The 23,409-nt window shown below is 37.8% G+C and overlaps 2 protein-coding genes across 3 annotated transcripts; both read right to left on the bottom strand.

The window, feature by feature from the left end:
• Positions 1–12,246: 12,246 nt before the first annotated feature.
• Positions 12,247–12,992, bottom strand: LOC129576649 (BLOC-1-related complex subunit 7). The gene is made up of 2 exons (XM_055462011.1): positions 12,596–12,992; positions 12,247–12,535 (listed from the first exon to the last, which is right to left on the bottom strand). Exons 1-2 carry the CDS (start codon positions 12,731–12,733, stop codon positions 12,356–12,358), a joined length of 318 nt encoding a protein of 105 aa, XP_055317986.1. The 5' UTR covers positions 12,734–12,992; the 3' UTR covers positions 12,247–12,355.
• A 197-nt stretch (positions 12,993–13,189) lies between these two features.
• On the bottom strand, positions 13,190–23,214 carry LOC129576643 (probable lysine-specific demethylase 4B). Of its 2 annotated transcripts, XR_008688904.1 has the most exons (8): positions 22,312–23,214; positions 19,172–19,386; positions 18,148–18,792; positions 17,923–18,071; positions 17,678–17,845; positions 16,370–17,532; positions 14,992–16,170; positions 13,470–14,565 (listed from the first exon to the last, which is right to left on the bottom strand). XR_008688904.1 is itself a non-coding variant. In XM_055461992.1 (7 exons), the coding sequence occupies exons 2-7, from the start codon at positions 19,292–19,294 to the stop codon at positions 15,221–15,223; spliced, it is 3,198 nt and encodes a 1,065-aa protein (XP_055317967.1). In that variant the 5' UTR covers positions 19,295–19,386; positions 22,312–23,214; the 3' UTR covers positions 13,190–15,220. The 2 variants fall into 2 exon arrangements, 1 of the variants encoding a protein (XP_055317967.1); XM_055461992.1 differs by having other exon boundaries at positions 13,190–16,170.
• Positions 23,215–23,409: the final 195 nt, after the last annotated feature.

The raw sequence follows: 23,409 nt of genomic DNA, 5'->3' as shown, positions 1-23,409 counted from the left end.
AATAAGAAATTTATGGAACGAAAACGATGATCAGAAGGAAAACTGGGCGACGACAACAACGATAGCTATGGTGATGAATACCACAGTAGCACCATGATTCGGGTAAGTATTAGTTGGTGTTAGTCGATCGGTCGTTCGTTGTGGAACGAACATCGGCAAATCAATGCAAATCTGTAAAAATACACAAGCTTTAGTATGTGTTTGAGTGGCGATTGGAAATTCGTGAAACGTGCATCGAATTATTCCCAATTTTCTTTCGATAGCGCGTTCATTCGTATTTTTTTGATTCGTTTCTTTTTCTCTATCTATCGTTGTGACATCATTAAATACCTGCTTCGATTCGTTGAAAAATGCAACAAATGAAAACAACAATTTTCCTTCTTCTTCTATTGGTTCTTTTTCTTTGTCTTCTCATTCTCTTCGGTTTCTGTATTTTTTCTTTCATGTGTTTCGTTTGGCGAGGTTTTTTTTCCAATTTGTTCATTTCATTCGGTTAATACATCCGCGCGCGGTGTATATTCTTTCCCCTTCCAGCTTTCATCGTTTCGTATTCGTATTCATCGAGGGTAAGAAAAAAAATAGAATGTATTTGATGTCTGCTTAAGAGCTTTGAACACTCGCACCTTTCTTTTTTCTCGCTCACATACGCGTTAGCTTGCTCGCCTGTAGATCGAGTGACACGGTGAATGTATGCAATTCAAGCATACAATGCTTAACTTTCGAGAATCGTTTAAATCTTCAGAGAGTTAATAAATATGTACAGAGGTATTAAGCGATGAAAAGACGAGAAGAAATACAAAAACAAGTAGAGAAAAAAAGGGAAAAGAAAATGGCACATTTTTTCACGTAATTTCGAGCTACAACGATGTTGTAGGTCGGATATAGCACAAAAGCCGGATATTGAAAGACGCAAGATGATGGCAAAAGCGAGTGCAGAACAAAAAAAGATCCAATACAAGCGAAGGGAGAGAGAGAGAGAGAGAGAGACACCGAACGTGAGAGCGTGTCGAACGGATATGTTCGTTTAATGAACAACATAACATTTAGACTGTGGTGTATCAAATATTAGCGATGTTTGTCATTGCGGTAATAGATACATTTCAAGTTATTTATGGGGTTGTAAACCGGATCAATGGTATCCGGTGGTGATGATGATGCACTTCCCCAACCCGATCCACCGCCGATATCGAATGGCCGTGGCGATAGAGTCGCGCGCGAGAGCAAAGAGACAAAGCACACACATCAGAATAATAATGTTGCTTAATTTAACGTCAATCAGATAGCATTGAAAGCAGTTCAGACATATTTTCCGATGCGGCGGATGATTATTCCGAATCGAGAACGAATCGAGTGTCGTGTATTTTGCACGTTTGTGATTTAATAACCGAAAAAGGAAGGTGTTTTTTCCTTCTGTTCAGCAACGTAAAACTCATGCAAAACAAATACACTGCCTAATGGTTGGATGGCTGAAAAGAGATAGAGCAAACAGAAAAAACAAATGGTCGACATTTTATTTTGTACACTTGGCAATCCATAACACAAACACACACACACACGACAAGAGCTTTTTTTGGGCTCGAATCGAATGTGAATAGGTGTGTGATCGCAACGTCAAAAATTCTATTAGTCTTAATTGGATCAAAATGAAAGCAACACATCCAAATAAATCAATAAATGTTTCAAAAATAAAAAAAAATACGAAGAATTGAACCTAAGATGAGCACATAAAATGAAAGAAAGCGACAGAGTGTGAGAGAGAAAAGAGCCAAAAGCAAGTCGGAACAACAACAAAAACATCATCAAGCTCAATCTCACTTACACAGCCAATAACAACGATATTATTTGCCGTCTGAACTTTGTGCACTGATTAATGCTTTTACGTCGCAAAGTGCTGGCAATTTTCTCTCGTATGCCTTTGCAATTTACAGTGAGGCGCATAGATACACATTCGCACTGAACACTCTAACACTCTCGCGTACTCTCTCTCTCTTTCTTTCTTTCTCTCTCACTCAAATATTGAATAATGTAGAATGGGGTTTGCACACCGAAAATAGCATGCGAAAGGTAGAGCAAAAGCATACCTACATTGCTTGACAGAGACTATGTATGAGAAAGAGCATGAGAGCATGAAGCACAGGTAAAATGGTAACCAGCCGGTGGATGTGTACATGGGCATGGTGAAAGTCGGTGGTAAAGTATTGAGTATTCGTTCAGAAAAGAACAAAAGAAAATTGGGTTATATACGTGATTCAGTTAATGGCCCGATGTATTTATTCATCAGAGGCGTTCAGTCATTTGCCATCAAATTCATTGGCAATTGATGGCTAAAGTACAGCGAAAAAGCGGCACAAATAAAACAATGGCATATCTATGGCTAGAATAGCAATTTAACAACAACATCAACAGCAGCGGCAGCAGCAGCAGAGCTGGTAAAATGGCTCATCATCAACTCTGTGTCTTGTACAAGCAAACACACCGAGTGAGAGTTAGAGTGAGAGTAAGACGAAGTGAAAAAGATAAGGGGGGAAGGAGGGCAGTGCGATCTTTTCAAGGTATGACGACGATAGCTATGATGATTTGTAGATGCAGATTGGCTTTAAATCGTCAGCAACCCTTTTCTTTTATTATCTGTGCTTCCGAAATGGCCAACAAACAATGCCACATTCACACATTTACAATTCCGGAATATATGTGTAGAAATCGCGTTTATCTCTCTCTCTCTCTCTCTCTCTCTCTCTCTCTCTCTCTCTCTATCTCTCTCTCTCTTTTTTCCACTCTCGTCCTCCCTGTCTTGCTCTCGGTTTCATTCCAATCTCTCTATTCACATTCCAAGTGCACTGGACTGTTCACATATTTCTATTTCTATTATTCACATCGAAAATGTAATAGAATTTAAAATTCATTCGAAATGCACTTTTGCTCCACTTGATTTCAATCGCCATAGTGAAGAGCATGGTAAAGCAGATACAATTCTTCTCTCTCTCTCTCGGCATTCATTTTCTCGCCTGCAGAGATATGTTCTGTTCAAGCAGCAGCACCAGCAGCAATTTCGATCCGGTGTAGAAAATCAAAGTCAACGTCGAATTGTTTCGAGTAAACACATTCATGATGGATCGATATCGAAGCCAATATGGAATTTGATCCAGATTGTATCGCTTTTTGCCTTCCCCACCCACCCATCTTTGTAAATCTAAAGCGTTTCGAATCATCGCAAAAGTGACTTTTGCACATATTTCATTCATTTGGGGAAGCGGCAAGAATAAAACCAATTTCGATACACATTTATATATTGGTCTGAACAAAACGATGCTTTTTGTTATTGAGATTAAGCGAATGAAGAGCGGAGTATGTGCGAGTGTGTAGAGAGAGAGAGAGAGAGAGAGAGAGAGAGAGAGAACAGGCAAAAGTTTTCGGTTGAGATTTCGAGCAATATCGCAAAAGCCGTGTCAAATTTCGGCTGGGCTGATAGAATAGCAGCCAAATATATTGAATCACACAACAACAATAAATTCAATGGCGAAAAAAAACGACAAATGACAAATTTTCGGCGATGATTCACGTTCTTAGGATGAATGACTGCTTTCAGAAGCAGTGGTTACGATATACATCAATAAGAGCCCCGTTGCTGAAGTGTGTCTCTCTTACACGTTCCATGTCTCACTCTCACGCTCGTCCACTCTCTCTCTTTCTCTCTCTTTCTCTCCTTCTTTGTATTTCTATTCTCTCGCTCTCTGAATTTGCACAGCGACTGCATGTGTTGTTGTTCTGATGCACATTTTTGTGTGTAATGCTCATGTGCTCTCATCGGTCGACGAATGTGGTTTGCTGCATGAAGTAATGCGTCTTCTTTTTGCTCTTTTTCTCCAGCATTTTCTGAATGCTTGATGCCATTGTTTTTGCTCGTTGCACACTTTACACATTGCCCAGCTTTTCTCTCCTCTCCGACCATCCCGTACACCTCTGCATATATGTATAAAATGGGCTGTTATTTCGTTTTTGACGCGCGTTCTCCTTCTCTATCTAGTTGGTGCATGCATCATTTTTGGCTTTGTTTCAATGGATCAGCTCGGCAATGCAACTTGCACACCAAAATCATTTCATTTCTACATTTGCGGATCTCGAATACCATAAATTGAATTCATCGCATCACAAAAGCTCCCAAAATTTGGTGGCTCACTCGCTCTCTCTCTCTCCCTCGCAACAAAAAGCGATAAAGTTTTACACGCGTTTTTGTGTCTACCATGGCGGTTCTCGAGGTTAGAGTGCGTCAACCACCACATGCATACCACCACATGCATGGAATCAAAACTGAATACAACAGGAACGTTGGTGAGTGAGTGAGAGAGAGTGCTACGTTGAAATGAACGAGCTGACACAAACAAACTTTCTCAAATGAGGTGATTTAAGTGATGCATCGGAAAATGAGATTTGTCTATATGAGAGCGATTGGCATGGCAGCGATTTCGATGAAGTTATTGTGTATGCCAAACGCCATACCAAGCTCAATATATATATTGACGACGACGACGATGGTGATGATGACGACGACGACGACGGTGAGGACGAGTGGTTGAACACAGCCAACAGTATTGTATGGATCGAGCGAGTGAGCAAGATTTGTATGTGCGTTCTTCATTCGGTTCATGTGAATATTTCACACAGTGCTCTGCTCGAGTGCCAATTAAACTTCCCCATTTTATGCACCACACTATGCACGTATCTGTTCATTTTCACTTCCGTTTTTATGTGTGCTCATCATTTTATATTCTAACGAACCAAAATGCCATGATTAACATTCGGCTTACATGCCAGCAAATAAAATCCTCATGAACAACAACAACAACAGCAACAGCAACAAAACCAACAACCGAAAATCAAAACGAACCAAATCGGAAAGATGGGGGAAAAATCGGAGCTTTTCTTCACGATTCGCGCGAATGGTGTGTGTTTTGGCATAGTTAAAAATAGGCCAAGCGATAATATCGCATTATGAGATAGAAATAGAGATAGAGATAGAGAGAGAGAGAGAGAGGAGGGTGGAGGGAAAGAGCGCAACTAATCAGTGCAAGCACTCAGCAGCACGTTCTTCTTTTTCACGCCTTCCACGAGCGATAACTTTCCAATTGGCTTCCGATCCCCATCTAACACACACGGACGATTCCATTACATTTAAACTATCAGAAAAGTGTCAAAATACAACCCCGAAAAAGTTCACAAAAGTTAGCCGAGCAACAGCATCGAGAAAGAGATTCGAAAGCGAAAAGTTTTCAGAGTGTATTTTTTTCTTCTCTACTACTACATCTTCTTCTTCTTCTTTTTACTTTTCGCTTGTCCGTGATGTCCGATGCACTCAAGAATACAGAAAACACACAGAGCACCAGATGAAGAACGCGGAGCGAAAGAAAAAAAAAGTTTCGGCTCCGAATTTTTTCATTTCGTGTTACATTTTTGTGACAACGAAAAAGCACAATAAATAATAAATATCGCTTTTGATGTACGTTTCCATTAAATTTTTCGGTGCAAAATGTGCGCCAGACGAAAAAAGCTTTTATTTAGTTTGATATGTGTAACAATGATTAAGAAATACATAAATCATGATGAATCACACGGCCAGAAAAAAAATCGAAGTAGATTAAACGGTTTGGTTTGATCCATTTATTTTCCTATTGAAGTGTCAAATTCATCAATGAATTAAAAGCCATTTTTCAAATGAGGTCATGGATTTTTTTTTTCTCACTCTAGCTAATGATCGATCATGCGCCCAATTTCTATTTATTTGTTTATGGTGATTATTTGGTTCCGGAAGAGAGAAAGAGAAAGCGAGAGAAAATGTGGATTTTTCGGTCAACAAAATTCGCACACAACAAAAATCCTAGCGGAAAATGAAACCAATCAAACAACCAGCACACCAGAAACATATTTATACTAGGATTTTCGATAGGTTAATGGAAGGATTTTACATTTTAAATGTACTCAATGAAGCAGCGGACTTGTCGGCACACTCGTGAATTTAGCATTTCACTTGCTTTGGCGATTCGTGAGTTGCCGAAGCATCATATATGCAGTGCACACGATATTTAACGTGAAAACCTATATTCGGTACATCGAAGTCGGCCGAGGTATGATTTCATTTGCGCGTCGCGTAAGCAATTCACTTGCGATATAACGTGAATCCCTATATACTATATATCGCAAATGAATCGCATACGCGCTACGCGCAAAGGAAATCATACCTCGGCCAACTTCGATCTACCGAATATAGGTTTTCAACAAACAATTGAATCACACCTTATTGTTTTCACTAATTCAATATTTTCAATTTATTTAAAACAAAAGAATTCGAAAAGAGTACCTTGAATGCATTTCAGTACTATTGTACCATCATCAGCATCACGACTAAACAGAAAAGTCGTCGGCTGTCACGTAAAAGCATCGGTCGGTGTAGCATCATAGCAAACGAGACAGCAAATTTGATAGGTTTACACGTTAAATATCGAGTGCACTGCATATATGATGCTTCGGTAACTCACGAATCACCAAAGCAAGTGAAATGCTAAATCCACGAGAGTGCCGACAAGTACGCTGCTTCATTGAGTATTTCTACCAAACAACAACAGCAACAGCCTTCATTTAATTATCTATGAAAATAATTTTAACGAATAGTGTGGTTTTTATATAATTGCGGATCAAATTATGATTGCATAACGGTATATATTTTTTTATGAATACAAAAAACAGACACTCACCCACAAGCCCACGAAGGATTAACACTTTGAACATATGTTTCATATTTTCAGGCATTTTTGCCGCCAACGCCATCGGTGCTTAACACCAAAGCCGAACAAAAGCAAATACATATTGTTCACATTTTAATGATGACTTAATCACATTTTACCCGGCTGTAATTTTCCACTGAAAAACTACTAGTATCGTGTTAATTCAAAAAAAAAAAAACTTTTTCCAAGTATTCATTTATGAATAAATCCGGTTCTCTTTGCTCTATCACCCACAAATGAAATGATTTCCTCATTTAAATAATATTCAGAACAGCCACATGATAATTGCTAAAAAATTGAATACTATTTTTTGAGTTTTATCCACCTAGAATATCCGTATAGGTGTGCAAGTGCATACATCCGTTTATCATACCAAGGTGGTCAATATTTAAAAAAAGCTATCTATTTACATGTGCATTGGATTGGATTTTCCAAGAGTTGTTCCAAATTAATAGAGCTGGGCATGAAACCTCCTGTATTCATTCCCTATGGAAATGTTAAATCGCATTTGCTTCTGCTGAATTCCGAGCGGATCAGTCTCAAATTTGTGTTAGCAGGTCTGAATAAATATGATGTACAGTACTCGAAATATGTGCGCATCATGGTTCTACGATGCACAGTATATATAATTTGCGTAGGTGAAAACTTATTCAAGAGAATTCAATTGCAAAATTTTTCAAGCTTTTTCATGAATTTACTCAATTAAAAGAATTCTCTGGATGTTGTCCATTGAAATAATGCCTGCAATTTTTCCAACCAATTGATGTTTTGCCCCACTTTGTTTTTCAAATCCTAGGTTGTCACATACACTTAAACTATACTTATTTGGCAAGGAGAAGGGAGTGTGGTAGGTAGGAAAAAACGGAACATTCAATTTAGTTGTGCCCATTTCAATAAAGTTCCCATGAATTGAAATACCATGTTGAAGTTGTGTGCTGCACCAGCAGCATAATGGGCGAATAAATGAGACAGCAACAGCAGAAGCAGCAGAGTAAATGAAGGAGAAGGAAATAAAACCACTGCACACTTTTGTCAGTTTGGAAAATGCAAAACTTTTATTTGATCATAGATTAGTTCATGAGTTGGAAATGCGAGAGAATAAATGGCGAAATACTGAATTAAAATCAAGAGCTAATTCAATTTCTTAGTTTTAAAAATGTGCTCCTAGCAAGTTGGTCATATGTTGAAATACAGAGAGAAAAAAAACATGTGGCTAGTATTCAACTATGTATTTAAAAACTTGCAAAATTTATTCGAGTAAAAGTCAATTTTCCCTTTCCCACCAAACTATTTTGAAGCGACGAACGAGAGGAAAAATTGGCATCTTTCTACTGCCGGGATTCGAACCACGGACCTTCTGATGGTTCTGATTTGTAAAATCAATAAGTAGTTCCCTTTACAAAATAATAGTAATATTATTTGTTGTCTGGAAATTTGCCTGAGCTTGTCATGTAAAAGGTCTGGATTTTCCGCTTGTGACCAAAGCGCATATATATCTTGTACAATTAACAGAAATCATTTCCGTTTTTTCTCATATATCCATTAATCCAGTTTTGGTGCAAGTGAAAAAAAGCTGTTATTCATTTAAATTTCAAATCCTTAGTAATACTAGCGGTTTTCTATTCAAACAAAAAAAAAATACAATGGCGAAAGAAGAAGACAAAAAAATCAGTGTTGATCGTTTAACTCCTGTTTTAAGCGATGATTTAGAAAGCTCATGCCATTTTTCAACTCAAGTAAATCTCATAAATCGCAAAATTTCACAAAAAAGACCAAAACATAGAGAGAAAGAGGGAGAGAGAGACACACACACACACGAGCCGACTGTTAAATTTGTGGCGATAGCGTTGAATTGGTATGGCGCTTTTAATTGTAATTTATTTTCAATAAATAATCAAGTTTGGTCTGAGCTGACAGTTATATGAACGCTATTCATTGGTCTCATCGGTTTGCGTTGACACCTCGGATTCCACTTGATTTGTGATTGAACACATCTATGCGCCAATATTTTATACGACGCTATAGTCGGGGACATTTGGCGCGTGAATTCAAATGGTGGTAATATAATATCTAAAAATGTAGGCATCCGGCATCACATACAGAGAGGTATAATATAGATGGAGAGATGAGCAAGAGAAAGAGATAGAGAAACATTTTGATGCATTCACTGAGCGTTGACCGCATGCAAAATACCCCCGAAACCGTTGCCAAAAGATTATGCATTTTATATATTCATTAATAATGCTCATTTCGAATGTGCAGCGTAAAAATGGGAAGAAACATTAGCGTAATTCAGATGGATGTGTCTTAGCGTGCGCATTCATTCTGCATACTGCTTGAATGGCACATGCACACAAAATGGGACACAAAGCATTACATATCAAACCGTATACCAACCGGTACAATGATCAATCTCGATTCACGGCTCAAACAAACGGCCGTGTCAAAGTGGCGGTAACGGCACACTACACCCGTAAAATGCAACGCACAAATCACACCAATTCAATGATGGCGAAAGCCATCTAACGAACTGCACTGATTCAAAATGACAATGTCGATAAAAGGAGTATCATCGGTATAATCGGTCTCGGCGATAAGTATTTTGTGGAAAAATAAATTTGCATTTTTGTGCATTTTCAATTTTTTCGAGTTGGCTTTTTTCAACGCATCATTCTCCCTAGTCTGACACATTTCTTCTCTTTTATTTTGTTTTCACCGCCCGCTTTTGCCAATGTATGTGTAATGTCTGTGCATCGAGCATCAGCAGCATCAGCAGCATCAGCAGCAGCAGCAGCAGCAGCAGTAGTAATAGTATGAAAAAAAATTCCCGAACAGATTACTGACAGCTGCATATACTATGAACTATGAGGAATAACAATGGTGGAAAAAATGGCTTGCAAAAAGAAACGACCCATGTGCGTATATGTAAAAATCAGTATAATCGAACAACTCGCAGTCGGCGAAAACGGGAGATTTGCGTGCAAAAAACACAGAGAGAGAGAGAGAGAGAGAGAGAGAGAGAGAGAGATTCGAAAACATTCACAGTACCATAAATACGAAGGCAGCCTCTCTGAACTGAGTGGTGTGTTGCAGCCAAATAATGCCAACGAGTATGAATACGAAAACAACAACAATACATACATCAAGAGAGCGGCGGGAGAGAGAAAGAGAGAAAAAATCAAACAAAGCATGAAATAAATAAAATAATCTCGACGGATGGCAAATGATCGCAATAATTTTTCAAAGTGCACTAAAAATAAACGACAAGCAGCTTAACAGTAGCATTCACGGCGTACAAATAATACATATACGGAGATAGACGGCGTACGACGACGACGTTGGCGGCGGCGGCGGCCGTGTCATAGACACAAAATATATATAGACGAAAACGACTATTGCACGACAGCGCTTTTTAAACCATATCTTTCGGTTGCTTGTGGCCCACACTCGTTCGCTATTCCTCATTCGTTTGCTCTCACTTCGTGTGTATCTTGTGCCATTTGGTTGGTCGGTTGGTTGGTTGTTTGGCTATGTTTGATGCGCTCAATCCCTGTTGTTGCTCATTTTTCGGTGGTGTTCAGTTCGGTGTGACGCTCAATGCACCAAAAATGCATTTTACACAAAACATGTATTTCACAAACACACACGCTCGGGATCTCGCGAAAAGCATTTTTTTTTCAGCTGTATCTCTCTCGCTCCTTCACACTGGTGTGCATGTATGGATTTGATGCGCGTATGGAAAAAAAGCGCCGAATGAGGAAGAGAGAGCACAACATGAAAATAAAACACAAATGGAAATAAAATAAAAAGTTCGATGCAAAGAAACAAAGCAACAACAGCAAAATTGAAGTCCAATATATAATGCGCTCCGTACACATTACTATCTGTCCCTCTGTGTATGAGTATGTGTGTGTGTGCTTGGGTTATTTGGGGATTTTTTCGTTAGCAAGTAAATTGTTGTTGTTGCTGCTGCTGCTGCTTCTGCTGTTGCCTTGCCTCACTCTATTTCGCGCGCACTTCTGTTGTTCCATTCCATTCGATGGTGCATTTTTGTCATCGAATGCACATCATTTGCAGAGAGCGCGCTCTTGCCGTTTTTTTTTGTCTGTTACTGCTCATGTTGTGTTGCCGTTATCCCATTTCGATGGGTAACAAATCACATTTATGCGCTTTTGTCTTTTCCGAAAAGCATGTGCTTTCAATACTTTCACTTAGCGGCATGCAAGATGCGCTGTCTTCATCTATTTGTTTTCTGGTTGTGTGCTGGTGCTTTTTTTCGTGTCGCGTTTCAATTTATTCTTCTCTTATTTTTGGCTTAACCGGTTTAATTCACAATTTTACATTTGCATTTCGTCGTCCGTTTGCCCATTCGGCCGAGTGCTCCTGGTATTGGCGTATTGTTTTGTTTAGCTGATTCGAAATGGCCATCCTCAATCCGATGGCGACTATCCAAATACCGAGTAAGAGAGGAATGGGGAGAGAGAGAAAATGGCCATCCCATTGAATCGAGATCAAGGCGTACGAACGATATAAACGATGCCATCGATTGTATTGAAAAACACTTTGAATGAAATCGCCATTTTTTTGTGTGTGTTTTTTTTGTTATTGTTTCATAGAGATAAATTCACACTTCCCGATTAAAGCTAAAATCGCATTCACACTTAGTTTACGTGCACGCTTGTGTGTGTGCGCGCGCATGCGAACGCGCTCAAACACCCGATTCAAATTGGAAAAACGAGATTTTCGAAACCATGTTCACACTTGCATCGATTGAGTTAATTCGTAGTCAATTAAAACGTGTAGCGTGGAAGAAATTTTATGAAGTGGACAAAATTGTGTGCACAGTATCACCGGTAGCAGTCCGAAAGTGAATTCATGTGCGCCCCATTTCGAACGATATGATAGAAACACGATAGCAGACAATCAAAACGCATTATGAAACGTAGTAAAACTTTAAATGGAGTTGGGGAAGAAGCAGAGGGAAAACGACCAACAACAATAACAACGAGGGAGAGAGAGGGAGAGAGAGAGAGAGAGAGAGAGAGAAAGAGAGCGGGAGCGGGAGGGAACGAGAAAGCAAAAAAAATGATGAAAACACAAGCACAATGTCATAAAAGCAGCAATAACTAACCGTTCAAAGCGCATTTTTCATGTCTGTGTCGTTCCGTTCATAAAATCCGTTCCGTGTCTTCTTCCCCATCCCTTCCACGCTTGTCACTTGAAATTTGGGGCACATTTTCTATCTTCTTTTTTAATTAAAATCTTTTATGACACATCAAATGTCAGATACGCAACGACTGCATTTCAAGATTTATTGTGAGCATCTTAATATTTTTCCAATTTATCACGACATTGTCTCTTCTTGCTTGTGTGTGCTTGCGTGCGCTTTAAAAATCAAAACACCTCTCTGGCGACTTGCTGCCATCATCAAATCATGGGATTTTATTACGAGAAAAAAAGCAACAACATATTTTATGCTGAAATCATGTGAATTTTCTTTTTAATTTGTTTCAATTTGCTTTTGTATTAGCTTTGATACAAATCACATACAAATTAGAGTGGCATAATTTTGTAATTGGTTATCGTTCCATAGCCTCAACTTGTTCCTTGAGAAATTCGATTTTCCGCGAATTTTCAATGATTGAATCGCATTGATAGCCCATGTGTTGACGCAACAGTTCCATTTTCTTGAGATTTTGATAGGTATTCTCCATGGTGGTTTCTTGTTGAGCAAAATTTCTGGCCGCTTGCATTAGGATCTGTGTGGAAAAATAAAATTGTGAACCAAAAAAGAACAACAATATTCATTGTGTACATACATCATTGGATCGTGACCCACGAACAATTTGACGTCCAGTTGAAGCGACATTATTCACGGTGCCGGCAACTCGATCGGCCAAACGACGTTTCGAATCGTGAAAAAGATTCTTTGCACTGCTGCTGGATGCGGATGCCATTGTTTACTCTTTTCGTTGTGTTTCACTACTCAAACTCCAAATAGCCACGGCACGTTTTTATTTCGGCTAATACTTGTTATTGCGAATCGATATTACCAAACATTGTCTCCGATTTTGAACTTTCTATGGAATCATACGAGCACAACAATCACTTCAACTTTTTCAATCCATCGTTTCAAGAGCCAAAATGATTTGGTGATTCCACAACTTTTGGTTCAGAATGTAGTAAAATCACAATATTTACACCAAATATTTGACTGTCAAACAAAGGCACTTGTTAGCAGAAAGGAAAAGATACTTGTGGCGCCATCTTTTGCTAATTTTTCATCAATTTCAGCAGGGTTTTGCCCATTCAAAAAATACCAGAAAAGAATCAAATATGTACCTGTGATTTAAATTCATCTGAAATAAAAAAAACAATTGAAAATCGGTTAGAGACAGAAAAGAATCATCCAATTTAATTTCCATGATTCGTTTGTTTATTGATTTTGTTATAATATTTATGTGATGCGCGATCGTGACGCAATTGTTTCACCTTTTTTTTTGTAAATTTAATTCGAAGCTGTGGTGTGTCTGTGTATGTGTGATTTTTCGTATCGTTAACAGATAGAAATGATTAAACTTGTTTTTGAAATATTCTAAACAAACACTTCTTAAATCTAACTAGAAACAGACAGGTTGACAATAGCTCTCTACGTTTCTAAAAAGACTATCCGTTTACATGATTTGCTTCTTCTTTTTTTTTTCATTCGACAATTTTAATTATTATCAATTGAATAACTGTTGTTGTTGTTGTTGCTCTTTTTTCCCTCAAATATTTAATTTACAATTTAAATGGTTTTTTTCTTCTTTCTTATTCTTTTATTTTGAGAAAAAAAAAATCACAAAACATTTTCATTAGAAACATATTACAATTTAGCGTTATAGTTTCTTAAATTTCAACTTGAATTATCTGTGGATAATTTGTTCCTGTATATATACAAAACTCAGTGCATCTTGATTGTTAATAAATAAAATTTTAAATTGGTATCCTATTTTTTTTTTAAATGATGTTAGGACTTCAGAAAAAAATACAGACGGAAAAACAAATGACGCAATCAACTTATTTTTCTCTCTTTGCAAGTGTGAAAACGAATGAATCCATCATGTATGTTTATCATAAGTTTTTTGGGTGAGTGAGCTTAATGATCTAATGGGACATTCATGTGTAAACATCATTCAATACTTTGAATTTAATGCTTATAATGCTTAACACAAACGCATCTTCATTTTAAAACACGTGCTTTATGCCGTATCGGATGGCAAAAATCAATCCTGGGGTGGAATTCTAAGTCATTCCACCAAAATCGTTCGGAATTATTTTTTTTCGTACATAAGACCATATTGGAGTGAAAGAGAGAGATTCCACTATTTTTCAGCATTCCACCGGAATTATTCCGATAACTCAAGGAAGAGTGGAATGTGTGAGAAATAATTCCGGTGGAACGCTGAAAAATAGTGGAATCTCTCTCTTTCACTCCAATATGGTCTTATGTACGAAAAAAAATAATTCCGAATGATTTTGGTGGAATGACTTAGAATTCCAGCCCTGCTCCAATCTAAACGACGATCGTAGAATATTTTAAATGTTAATACATCTACTTATTATTTACATAACTTCGTTCGTGAGCTTTCATGAGATGACCATACGATGGTTACTGTTCCGATTCGGCCATTGCATTCCATGCTCCCCAAAAACACACAGTTTGAGAAGAAGATGAAAAATCATGTCGAAACAAAACTGCAACAAGTGAAATGATGAAAGAGGCAAGAATGAAGCTCACGTACCGCGCCTACCCGCTGCCACCCGGTAAATATACATTACATATAATACAAATTTAGCGGATGATCACCCGGAGGAGAATCTACTGTATAAACAGAGTACACATAGTACGTAGCGCAAGGTGTGTATGGTACACAAAGAGCGCGCACACATTTAGAGGCTCTGTATACGCTTATGCTTGTGTGCGCGCATCGCTAGCTGTTGTTTGTGTGAATGTGAATGCGCGCACACAAGCATAAGCGTATACAGAGCCTCTAAATGTGTGCGCGCTCTTTGTGTACCATACACACTTAGCGCTACGTACTATGTGTACTCTGTTTATACAGTAGATTCTCCTCCGGGTGATCATTCGCTAAATTTGTATTATATGTAATGTATATTTACCGGGTGGCAGCGGGTAGGCGCAGTACATGAGAGGGTATACATTTGGTATTGCCTATTAGACATCACAATTGAACATTCTTTTTCTATCGCGGGTGAAATGGATGTGTATCTTTGTGTGTGACAAAATTATGGCTGTTGGGAAAAATGGAATGCGTTCGTTTAATTGCGATCAAATCTCTAGCCTCATCAATGCCCACGTCAATGCAACTTTTCGTCCCATCAACTTTGATTCGGAAATACTGTGCATCGATTGACGCTACACAACACTTCACCAGGGTTTCTTATTTATTCAGCATAATTTCATTGACGGCTCTCCAATTGTTGTGTACTGAATCGCATACGGCCGATGGAGTGTTGTTTACACTTGTGTGTGATACATTGAAACGACTAATCAATGCAGCGGATGAGTTGTTTTGGTCTGAATAATTTAACAATTGTATGTCGTATGGATGATGTGTATTACCCAGATGATTCATTGATGGTGTCTGAAGCGGTGGTGGTGGCGGCGGCGGCGGTGGTGGTTGTTGTTGTGGCGGCGGTAGTGGCGGTAGTGGTGGTAGTGGTGGTATAATCATGCATTCATTTGGCATCATGTTCATCGGTTGACCGTTGAGTGTGGCCGGATCGGGATCATACATAATATAGTCGTCAGCTCGTGATTGATCCAAATGGTAATAGGTCGGTGTGTGATGATGATGATAATGATGATGATGATAATGATTTGATGGTGCTACCACTGGCGGTGACATTTCCACTATTGCATTTGAGATCGGGTTCTGTGTTGATGTCATCATCATTGTGTTAACACCAACCACATCTTGACTAAATGGATATGTTGCAATATCCGATTCGAAGCTGTTTTCCGATGGCGTTACCGGGGATGGTTCGCTGTTCGGATCATGAATCTGAATTTGTAACCCAATGGTGGTGCATTTGGGTGATGAAACGGGCACGTTAGATTTCAGTTCGTCTTTCTTCTTTTTACGTGGCTTTTTTGGTTCACGTGGCGCTTTCGATTTGACGGTTGTTGTCGATGGTGGTGGTGATTTTTTCTCGAGTGTCGATGGTATGGTTGCAACACCCTTTGTCCCCGTCCCCTGTTGCAAATGCCTCATGAATGCGCCCATAAACGTATCCGATGATTTTGATGATACTTTTGATGGACGCATCGCAGCACTGAACGGCAACGATAGATTTTCTTCGGCTTGTCTATTTTCAATCTCAGTCCAATCTAATAAATTGCCGAATCGCCAGAACACAGGCGCCAATCAAAACAGAAAAATCGAAAAGAAGAAGAAAACACCAAAAAAGAAAAATGACGAAAAGAAAAGAAAAAAACGAAAATAAAAAATTAGAAATGGACAATGATAACGAGATGCATTTTTTGTTTGTTTGTTTTTCTTAGCTAAGAAATTTGACTTTTTTCATACTTGTTCTTGACGGTTTGGCTGACGCTCCATTGATCGGAGGCTTTTTGATGATTGATTTCGAATCGAACATGGTTTGATCCAATTTGCCTGTCGCTGACGGTGTTTCCTTAATTTTTGCCGTCTTCGTTGTACTAGACCTCCGTCGTGGCTTCTTCTTTGGTTCCATCACATTATTCAATTCACCTTCGAATTTCACATGTTCCACTTTGACCGGCATATTTATCGCAGTAAACGTTTCGGGTGCCTTAAATGGATCGTCATTTTCAATGTGCTCAGTCTTTACGGCAATTTCGGATTCGGTTGATTCGGGTATTGAAACATCCGTTCCTTGCACCACCGATTCAATGCATGCCATTATCGCACTTATCGATGTAAATTGGCGTCGACTCGTCTTTTTCACAATACCATTCACTGATTTATCCATACTATCACGTTTTTTCGGCGTTTTCTTTTGTTTATGCTCCGATTTTCGCATCGAATCATATCCACTTGAATCGATCATCGATAGTCCATTTGTCAATTCGTGACTACTATTTAAATGTTCATAACCACTGAAACTGGTATTTGTACTGTTCACGATACTATTCACGGTACTGCTATTTAACGCACTGCTATCAACCGTACTCTCTAGTGCACTACTACCATTCAATGTACTATCGATTGAATGATTTGTCGTATCGTTCGATTTGCGCGATCGTTTCTTTTTGATTTTTTCTTTGTCGCCGTTCGTTTGTTTGGCATTTTCCCCATTTTCGGATCGATGTTTTTTCGAGCGTTTTTTCTTTCGTTTTGATCGTTTCGGTTTGCCACCTTTGCGACGACCCGTCAACCAATCTTCGTCATTCTCATCGACACGTCGTCGTCGACTCTTTTTGCCATCATCCTCTGACATATCCATTATGTAATCATCGTCGAATGTTTCGAGGCCCTCAATCGGTGGCAATTCCTCTTCTACCGTTTCACCCTCTTCAGTGACATCATCTTCGTCTAATGTTAGCGTCAATGCGCCGGTGATAGCCGCCTTCACATCTTCTGGAACATTTGGATTATTTTGAATTTCATCCATATCAACATCGGGATTTCGCTCCTTGAACGATTTCTTCAGTAACGGATTGCATTGCTTCTTTAACGTTTGCAATACGTTTTGTGGCACATTCGAATTACTGCAAACAAATCGAGAGAAAGAGAGAGAGAGAGAGAGAGAGAGAGAGAGAGAGAGAGAGAGAGAAAGGGAGAGAAAGAAAAAAATGATTATCATTTAAATGTCATCCCATTTGACTCGGCCGTAATGCAATGGATCACACTCACTTTTTGTTGACTAAAATATCTAGATCACTTGGCAATGGAGCCGGCCTAGCTGCTGACGGTGGATCCTCTGGATGTGGTCCAATGTCAGAGCCATTGATCCATGCATCGTATTTGTCGGGCTGGAAACGTTTGACGAACGTGTCCATTGAAATTTTCACCATGTCCGAACTTTTGGGAAAAAAGAGCAGAAAGATTTCAGTTAGCAATGGAATACAAAACGACTCACTCCAAAATATCATATCTACCTGCAATAGCATTGTTGCGCTCGTTTTCCGTATTCAACCCATCGTGGCATGGCAAAATTGGTTGACTCGGCACAATTGAAACCGTGATTGAATCCAGCATGGTAACCAAATGGAAATGTGATCATAATTTCCTTCTCTTCTTGTGTAATCTGTTGAAAAAGCCAATACTCAATTAATTTCATGTGAGCAATAATTGATTTGAAATTTTTATCAAAGGATATCTACCTTATTGAATGGAATATTGTGTTGCTTGAGTATTTGTGGGCTGATCAGTGTCATTTTATGACGCAAATATGCGCCGCAACTGCGATAACTGGCCGGAAAGTATTTGTTTGCCATTTTTTCAAGTTGACGCCCGTACTGCGGTGGAACTGCATACCATGTCTTTGGTTTGCCAAAATGCAGGTAATTTATGCTATATAAATCCATGTCTTCGGTATGCCATGCGAATGTCGTTTTCCACATACCAAAGTAGAGATAGGCCGTATTCACACCATCGATTTGTATCCCATAATCTTGATTAACATAATCAAGAATCGTTCCCAATCGATTGATGTTCCATTCGTTGCAATCTTCATCCGTTAAACTGCCACTGACGTCAGCTCCATAAATTGGTGCAACATATGTGATATTCTTCCAATATTTACGCTCCAAGTCTTCATAATCGAAATGCTTTGGAGTTTGATATCTATCCGTATTTGCAAGGTCTCTGAATTGTTGAATTGTTAACGATTTCTTTTGAATATTGATTTGCTGGTACAGTCCCTGTTTGCCGGTAACAACTTGACAAATTGGTGCCGGAATTGATATCGACATATTATCGATGTCGTATCCATTCTTGCGTGGCTTCCACTCGGGCGGAGGAATCACCTATATTTTCGTTGAAGATGGAATTTGAAAAAAAAAAACAAATATTAGAAATTTAACAAGGATAAGTTAGATCATATGAAAAAAAAGCATAAAAGCATTTCTTTGGATTAAAAGTGTGAAAAAATGAGAACGCATGGAAATGCAAATAATTGGAAATAGCTTCGTTTTAACAAAAAAAAAAAATATTTGAAAGCCAAAAAAAACGCAAATCAAGTTAAATTCTCGAAAGAGTTGCGAGCATTGCCAAAAATAACAAACAAATTTGTTTTTAGAAGTTTTTTTTTTAAATAGAAAATAACGAACAAATTCGACAAAAACCCGAAACTATTGTAAGAGAAGTGTTTGTTTTGAATGTAAATGCAAAATAAAGAAAATATACCTTTGCCAAACCGGCTTTGTGTGCACCCTGTGACTCCATATACTCAACGTATTTGTCGAACTGTCGGAACTCTTCCCAGGTCGGTCGAAACACCTGAATCCTTGGTATCTGTATTTGTGACATGTTGATCGGTGTTCAGTGCTTCTCTTCAATATTCCGAATAACTTGTCAATCAAGTGCTAGTATTGAATGTTATGTCGTATACTACGTTTGATCTGTTTGAGAGAAATTAAAAACAATACATTTGAATTACTTGTTCTCAACGGCTAACGTTTCACTTCACTTAGAGTTCGAGTTTATCAATGAAATTTCTGGGGAAATATTTTTCGGCGGAAACGATTATGCCAATTGGAATGATAATAAATGAAAAGGTTGACCAATATTAAATCAATTATTATCAAATTCAATGAATTTACTGAGACTGAGAAAGCCATTAGTCATTTTTTGATGACACTAAACATCAAAGTAACTTATGATGACATTCCAGTCAGAGATTGAAATAGCCGGTAGTTCTACCGGAATCCGGTAGTTCTGAATGAAAAAATGCAGCTCTAAATCCGATTTCCGGTAGTTGAATTTTGAATATTTCTCACACAAATTTGCCCAATTTTCAGTTATCAAACGAAAATAAATGTAATCTTAAATGAATATAAATGAAAAAATCGCTCCATGAAGTGAAAAAACGTCACTTTTTTTATCTGATGCGGACGATTTTATGTATATACTTTAAATTCTGACTATGCAAAATCGCCAGTGCCAATGACTCTCAGTATATAAGCATACGAACAGCTGTTGGTGATCAAAATAAACAAACTTCTTTATTTCTTATATAGAACATTATATTCTCAGAATAAAAAAAATGAAACGATTGGATTATTATTCATGTTGCAACAATCGATTATTATATACGATTGCGTTGCGATATGACTTCAAAAAACGAATCATTCGATCGGTTTGATTTCTCGTCGCTGCGAAAGTACAATGCGAACGACAATTTAGTCAGTTTGGAGTCATAAATTGAATAATAAGCATCGCTCTCAATTGAAAATGAGCTCAAGAAAGAATAAGCCGAAACATTCTGGATCAACGATCGACACATTTTTTCAACGCCCGGGTAATTTATGAAATATGAATAAAATAATAAAAAAAAAATCTTGAAAAATGAAAACCGGTAGTTCTGAATTTTTCTTATTTCAATCTCTGATTCCAGTGTAATGTTTTGAAATACGTATATATTTCAAATTGGCACATGAACGTTAAATTGAATCAGCTGAACGAAGCATAAAGTGAGTATGAGCAAACGGAAATTAGACTAAAAGTTTAGCAATACTGGCGTTTCATAGCACTCCGATAGTAGAGTTTTAATCAAAGGATAATTAATGAAGGAAAAAAAACCACCAGAAATGAACCCGTGAGCATAAAAACGACTTATTAAACAATCGCCGAACAAAATGATGCAAGAAAAAACTACCGAACAAAACGTAACACAGCGGTAATGTGTAGCACAGCGGAGTTTCGTTTTGAACGGTACCGTCCTGCTGTGTTACGTTTTTAACGTGTGTTTTGTTTGGTAGTTTTTTCTTGTATCGTTTTGTTCGGCGATTGTTTAATAAGTCGTTTTTGTGCTCACGGGTTCAAATGTCATTTTAAGAATGTATACTTTTTTGACCAGATAAACTCACTGTATTTAATAGGATACACTCACATGCAAAATCACACTTACATCAAAATTAAAGTCACCCCTTTCGATATGAAAAACCCACGTACACATAAAGGGTTGACTAATTACCGCATCAAATGAAATGAAAATGCATTTGATACTTTTAAACAATTTGATCGATATGCGCTGGCTATTCTCAGACTATTTCACAAAAGATAAACCAACATCTAAATTGGGCGACACACACACACACAGAGAGAGAGAGAGAGAGAGAGAGAGAGAGAGAGAGAGAGAGAGAGAGAAAGCAAATGTCATTAGATAAATGAAACCTTCAAAAGAATTTTATTTATGTGTACACACGAATAAAATGGTTGAAATTCGTTTGCGATGCAGAAAATGATTTGCGGAAAAGCTGATATCGAGCACATTGAATGGCATGTATGTGAATTGGATGTTATTGACGTACATGTGTATCTAAATTCGCAGATGTACCAGAAATGTTCATGTACAAACACGATTCGGTAGGGCAACAACAATAAGAACGATTCGAATCTATACACAGAGAGAGAGAGAGAGACTCATACACATGTACGTCGTTTTCTCAAATACAATACAACTGCTTAAAAATCATGGAATACCAATAACCGCTAATGGATGGGTTTTTTTTCGTCTCTTTTGTACGGCAAAAAAAGGAGGCAGTGAAAGATAACAACCGAAGAAAACAATTCGGAAAAAGGCAATGAGTGAGAGAAATTAAGACCAAAATTCAGAGATAGAGACAGAGAGATGACATACACGCGCGGAGCAGAGCATAAGCAAAGACCTGATGTATTTGTATTTGTATATGCACTGCTATAGCAAGTACGTTCTGTGTGTATGGGCTTTTGGCGTACGTGACAAAGTCGGCTATCGAATCCTACGAACGATATTTTTGCTAAACTAATGCACTAACACCGTCATTGTTCACGCGCACACCGCATCCACACACAGAACACATGCACACAAATACCGCACACACCAATTCGACTTTTCCGGACGCACACACACACACACACACACACACATAGACAGAATTTGTGTGAACCATTCATCAAAAATGCGAATTGAAACAAAAATGCATCATATTTTTTAGTGCAGAAAACACACACTCACACAGGCACAACACATGAAAACCAAAACAATCACAGTAAATTGAAGAGAGAGAGAAAAAAAGAAAAAAAAAATGGTCACATTTTTTTTTCAAATAATTTCCAGCATCCAATTTCAATTTGCGAAACAAGAGCGAATTTTTATTGCCAAACGAAAAAAAAAACAACATCAAAACAAACCGATCCGATTTCGTTTTCATTGAGAAGAAAATCAAAACCAATTGACTTCTGAATTTCCACAAACGATTGTAAACATAAACAAGATGGTGGTAACACTGAACTTAAGTATATTGACAATGGTATTGCACCTGAAGTGTAATTTCAAAACTTACAAATAGTAAATGTTGCTGGTTTCTGTGGTTATTGCTGCTGCTGCTGCTGCTGCGAATTGAGTCAATTTCTCAGTTCGTTTGCACATGAAAATCCACAAAAATTCAGCAATCAAACTTCACTTTTTGACACATACACACATTTTTTCCGCGTTTTCGTTTATGTGCCTTGTCTATTTTTTTCTTTTGCCTCGAGTGGCGATGTTTGTTTTGCTTTTTTTTTTCTTTCAAATTGATATTTCCTTTATATATTTCGATGAAATTTTCTCTTCTTTATTTTGGTATGCCGTATGACATGCACTGTTCTCTCTCTTTATTTTAAAACTTAATACTATCGCAAAAATGAATATGGGCTGACGAAACAGGACGACATGATGAATATTATTCTGTGTGTTTTTGGTTTTACATTGGCTACTTATGAAATGTTGTCTACATTTTCATATATATATATACTATTTGTCACTTCTCACATCGCACAATAACTCAAACATACTGAATAATTTCACTTTTATTTGGAACATAAATTACGAGAACCACCATAAATATACATAATAAAATATTTATTTTTTGTTTCCAATTTTCTACACCAAATCGTTGTGTGGCTTTTTTCGCCGAGTGTTTTGATTACTTCTTTTTATCTGTCGTTTACGATTCCTTTGCACCTTGGCTACGTGATAATTTGCATTTAATTTTTCACCCCGTTCGACAATTTTTTTTTATTTGAGTTTATGTATTTGTGTGTGTGTGTGTGTGTGACTGTGACTCTGTGTGTACGAAAACTGTTTAATTTGGAACTAAAGTACGATTCACTTTGATGTTGATCACTAGCAGCACCAAAATGTTCAAAGTGTGATGGATAAATCTGTCTCAGAATATTGCACCGAGACAAAGACGGCTATAGTGATCGAAAGTGGGTTTTGAATGTTGAACACACAAACGCCATCTTTTGGCATATGAAACATGGCAATGTATATGTGTGTGACATAAAATCGGCCGAGCAGATTTTGACGTAGTGAAAAAAAGAAACTACCTTTATTAATCAATTTTCAAATTGTGTCGGTTTTGATTTTATTTTTTTGCTTAAAATAATACTTTGAATAA

The sequence above is a fragment of the Sitodiplosis mosellana genome, unplaced genomic scaffold (genome assembly GCF_009176505.1).
Source record: "Sitodiplosis mosellana isolate CC-2019 unplaced genomic scaffold, AAFC_SMos_1.0 Smas_scaffold_6191, whole genome shotgun sequence".
Classification (NCBI taxonomy): Eukaryota; Metazoa; Arthropoda; class Insecta; order Diptera; family Cecidomyiidae; genus Sitodiplosis; species Sitodiplosis mosellana.
This window is presented reverse-complemented; position numbering and strand designations above follow the sequence as displayed.

Excerpts from the sequence above, each read along its gene's own strand:
- LOC129576643 (XM_055461992.1), bottom strand. The coding sequence starts at position 19,294 with ATGTCACAAATACAGATACCAAGGATTCAGGTGTTTCGACCGACCTGG. Across the intron at positions 18,793-19,171 it reads ACAAAGCCGGTTTGGCAAAG|GTGATTCCTCCGCCCGAGTG; the intron begins GTATATTTTCTT and ends ACGAAAATATAG. Across the intron at positions 18,072-18,147 it reads ACAATATTCCATTCAATAAG|ATTACACAAGAAGAGAAGGA; the intron begins GTAGATATCCTT and ends CTTTTTCAACAG.
- LOC129576649 (XM_055462011.1), bottom strand. The coding sequence starts at position 12,733 with ATGGCATCCGCATCCAGCAGCAGTGCAAAGAATCTTTTTCACGATTCG. Across the intron at positions 12,536-12,595 it reads GTGGGTCACGATCCAATGAT|ATCCTAATGCAAGCGGCCAG; the intron begins GTATGTACACAA and ends TTTTCCACACAG.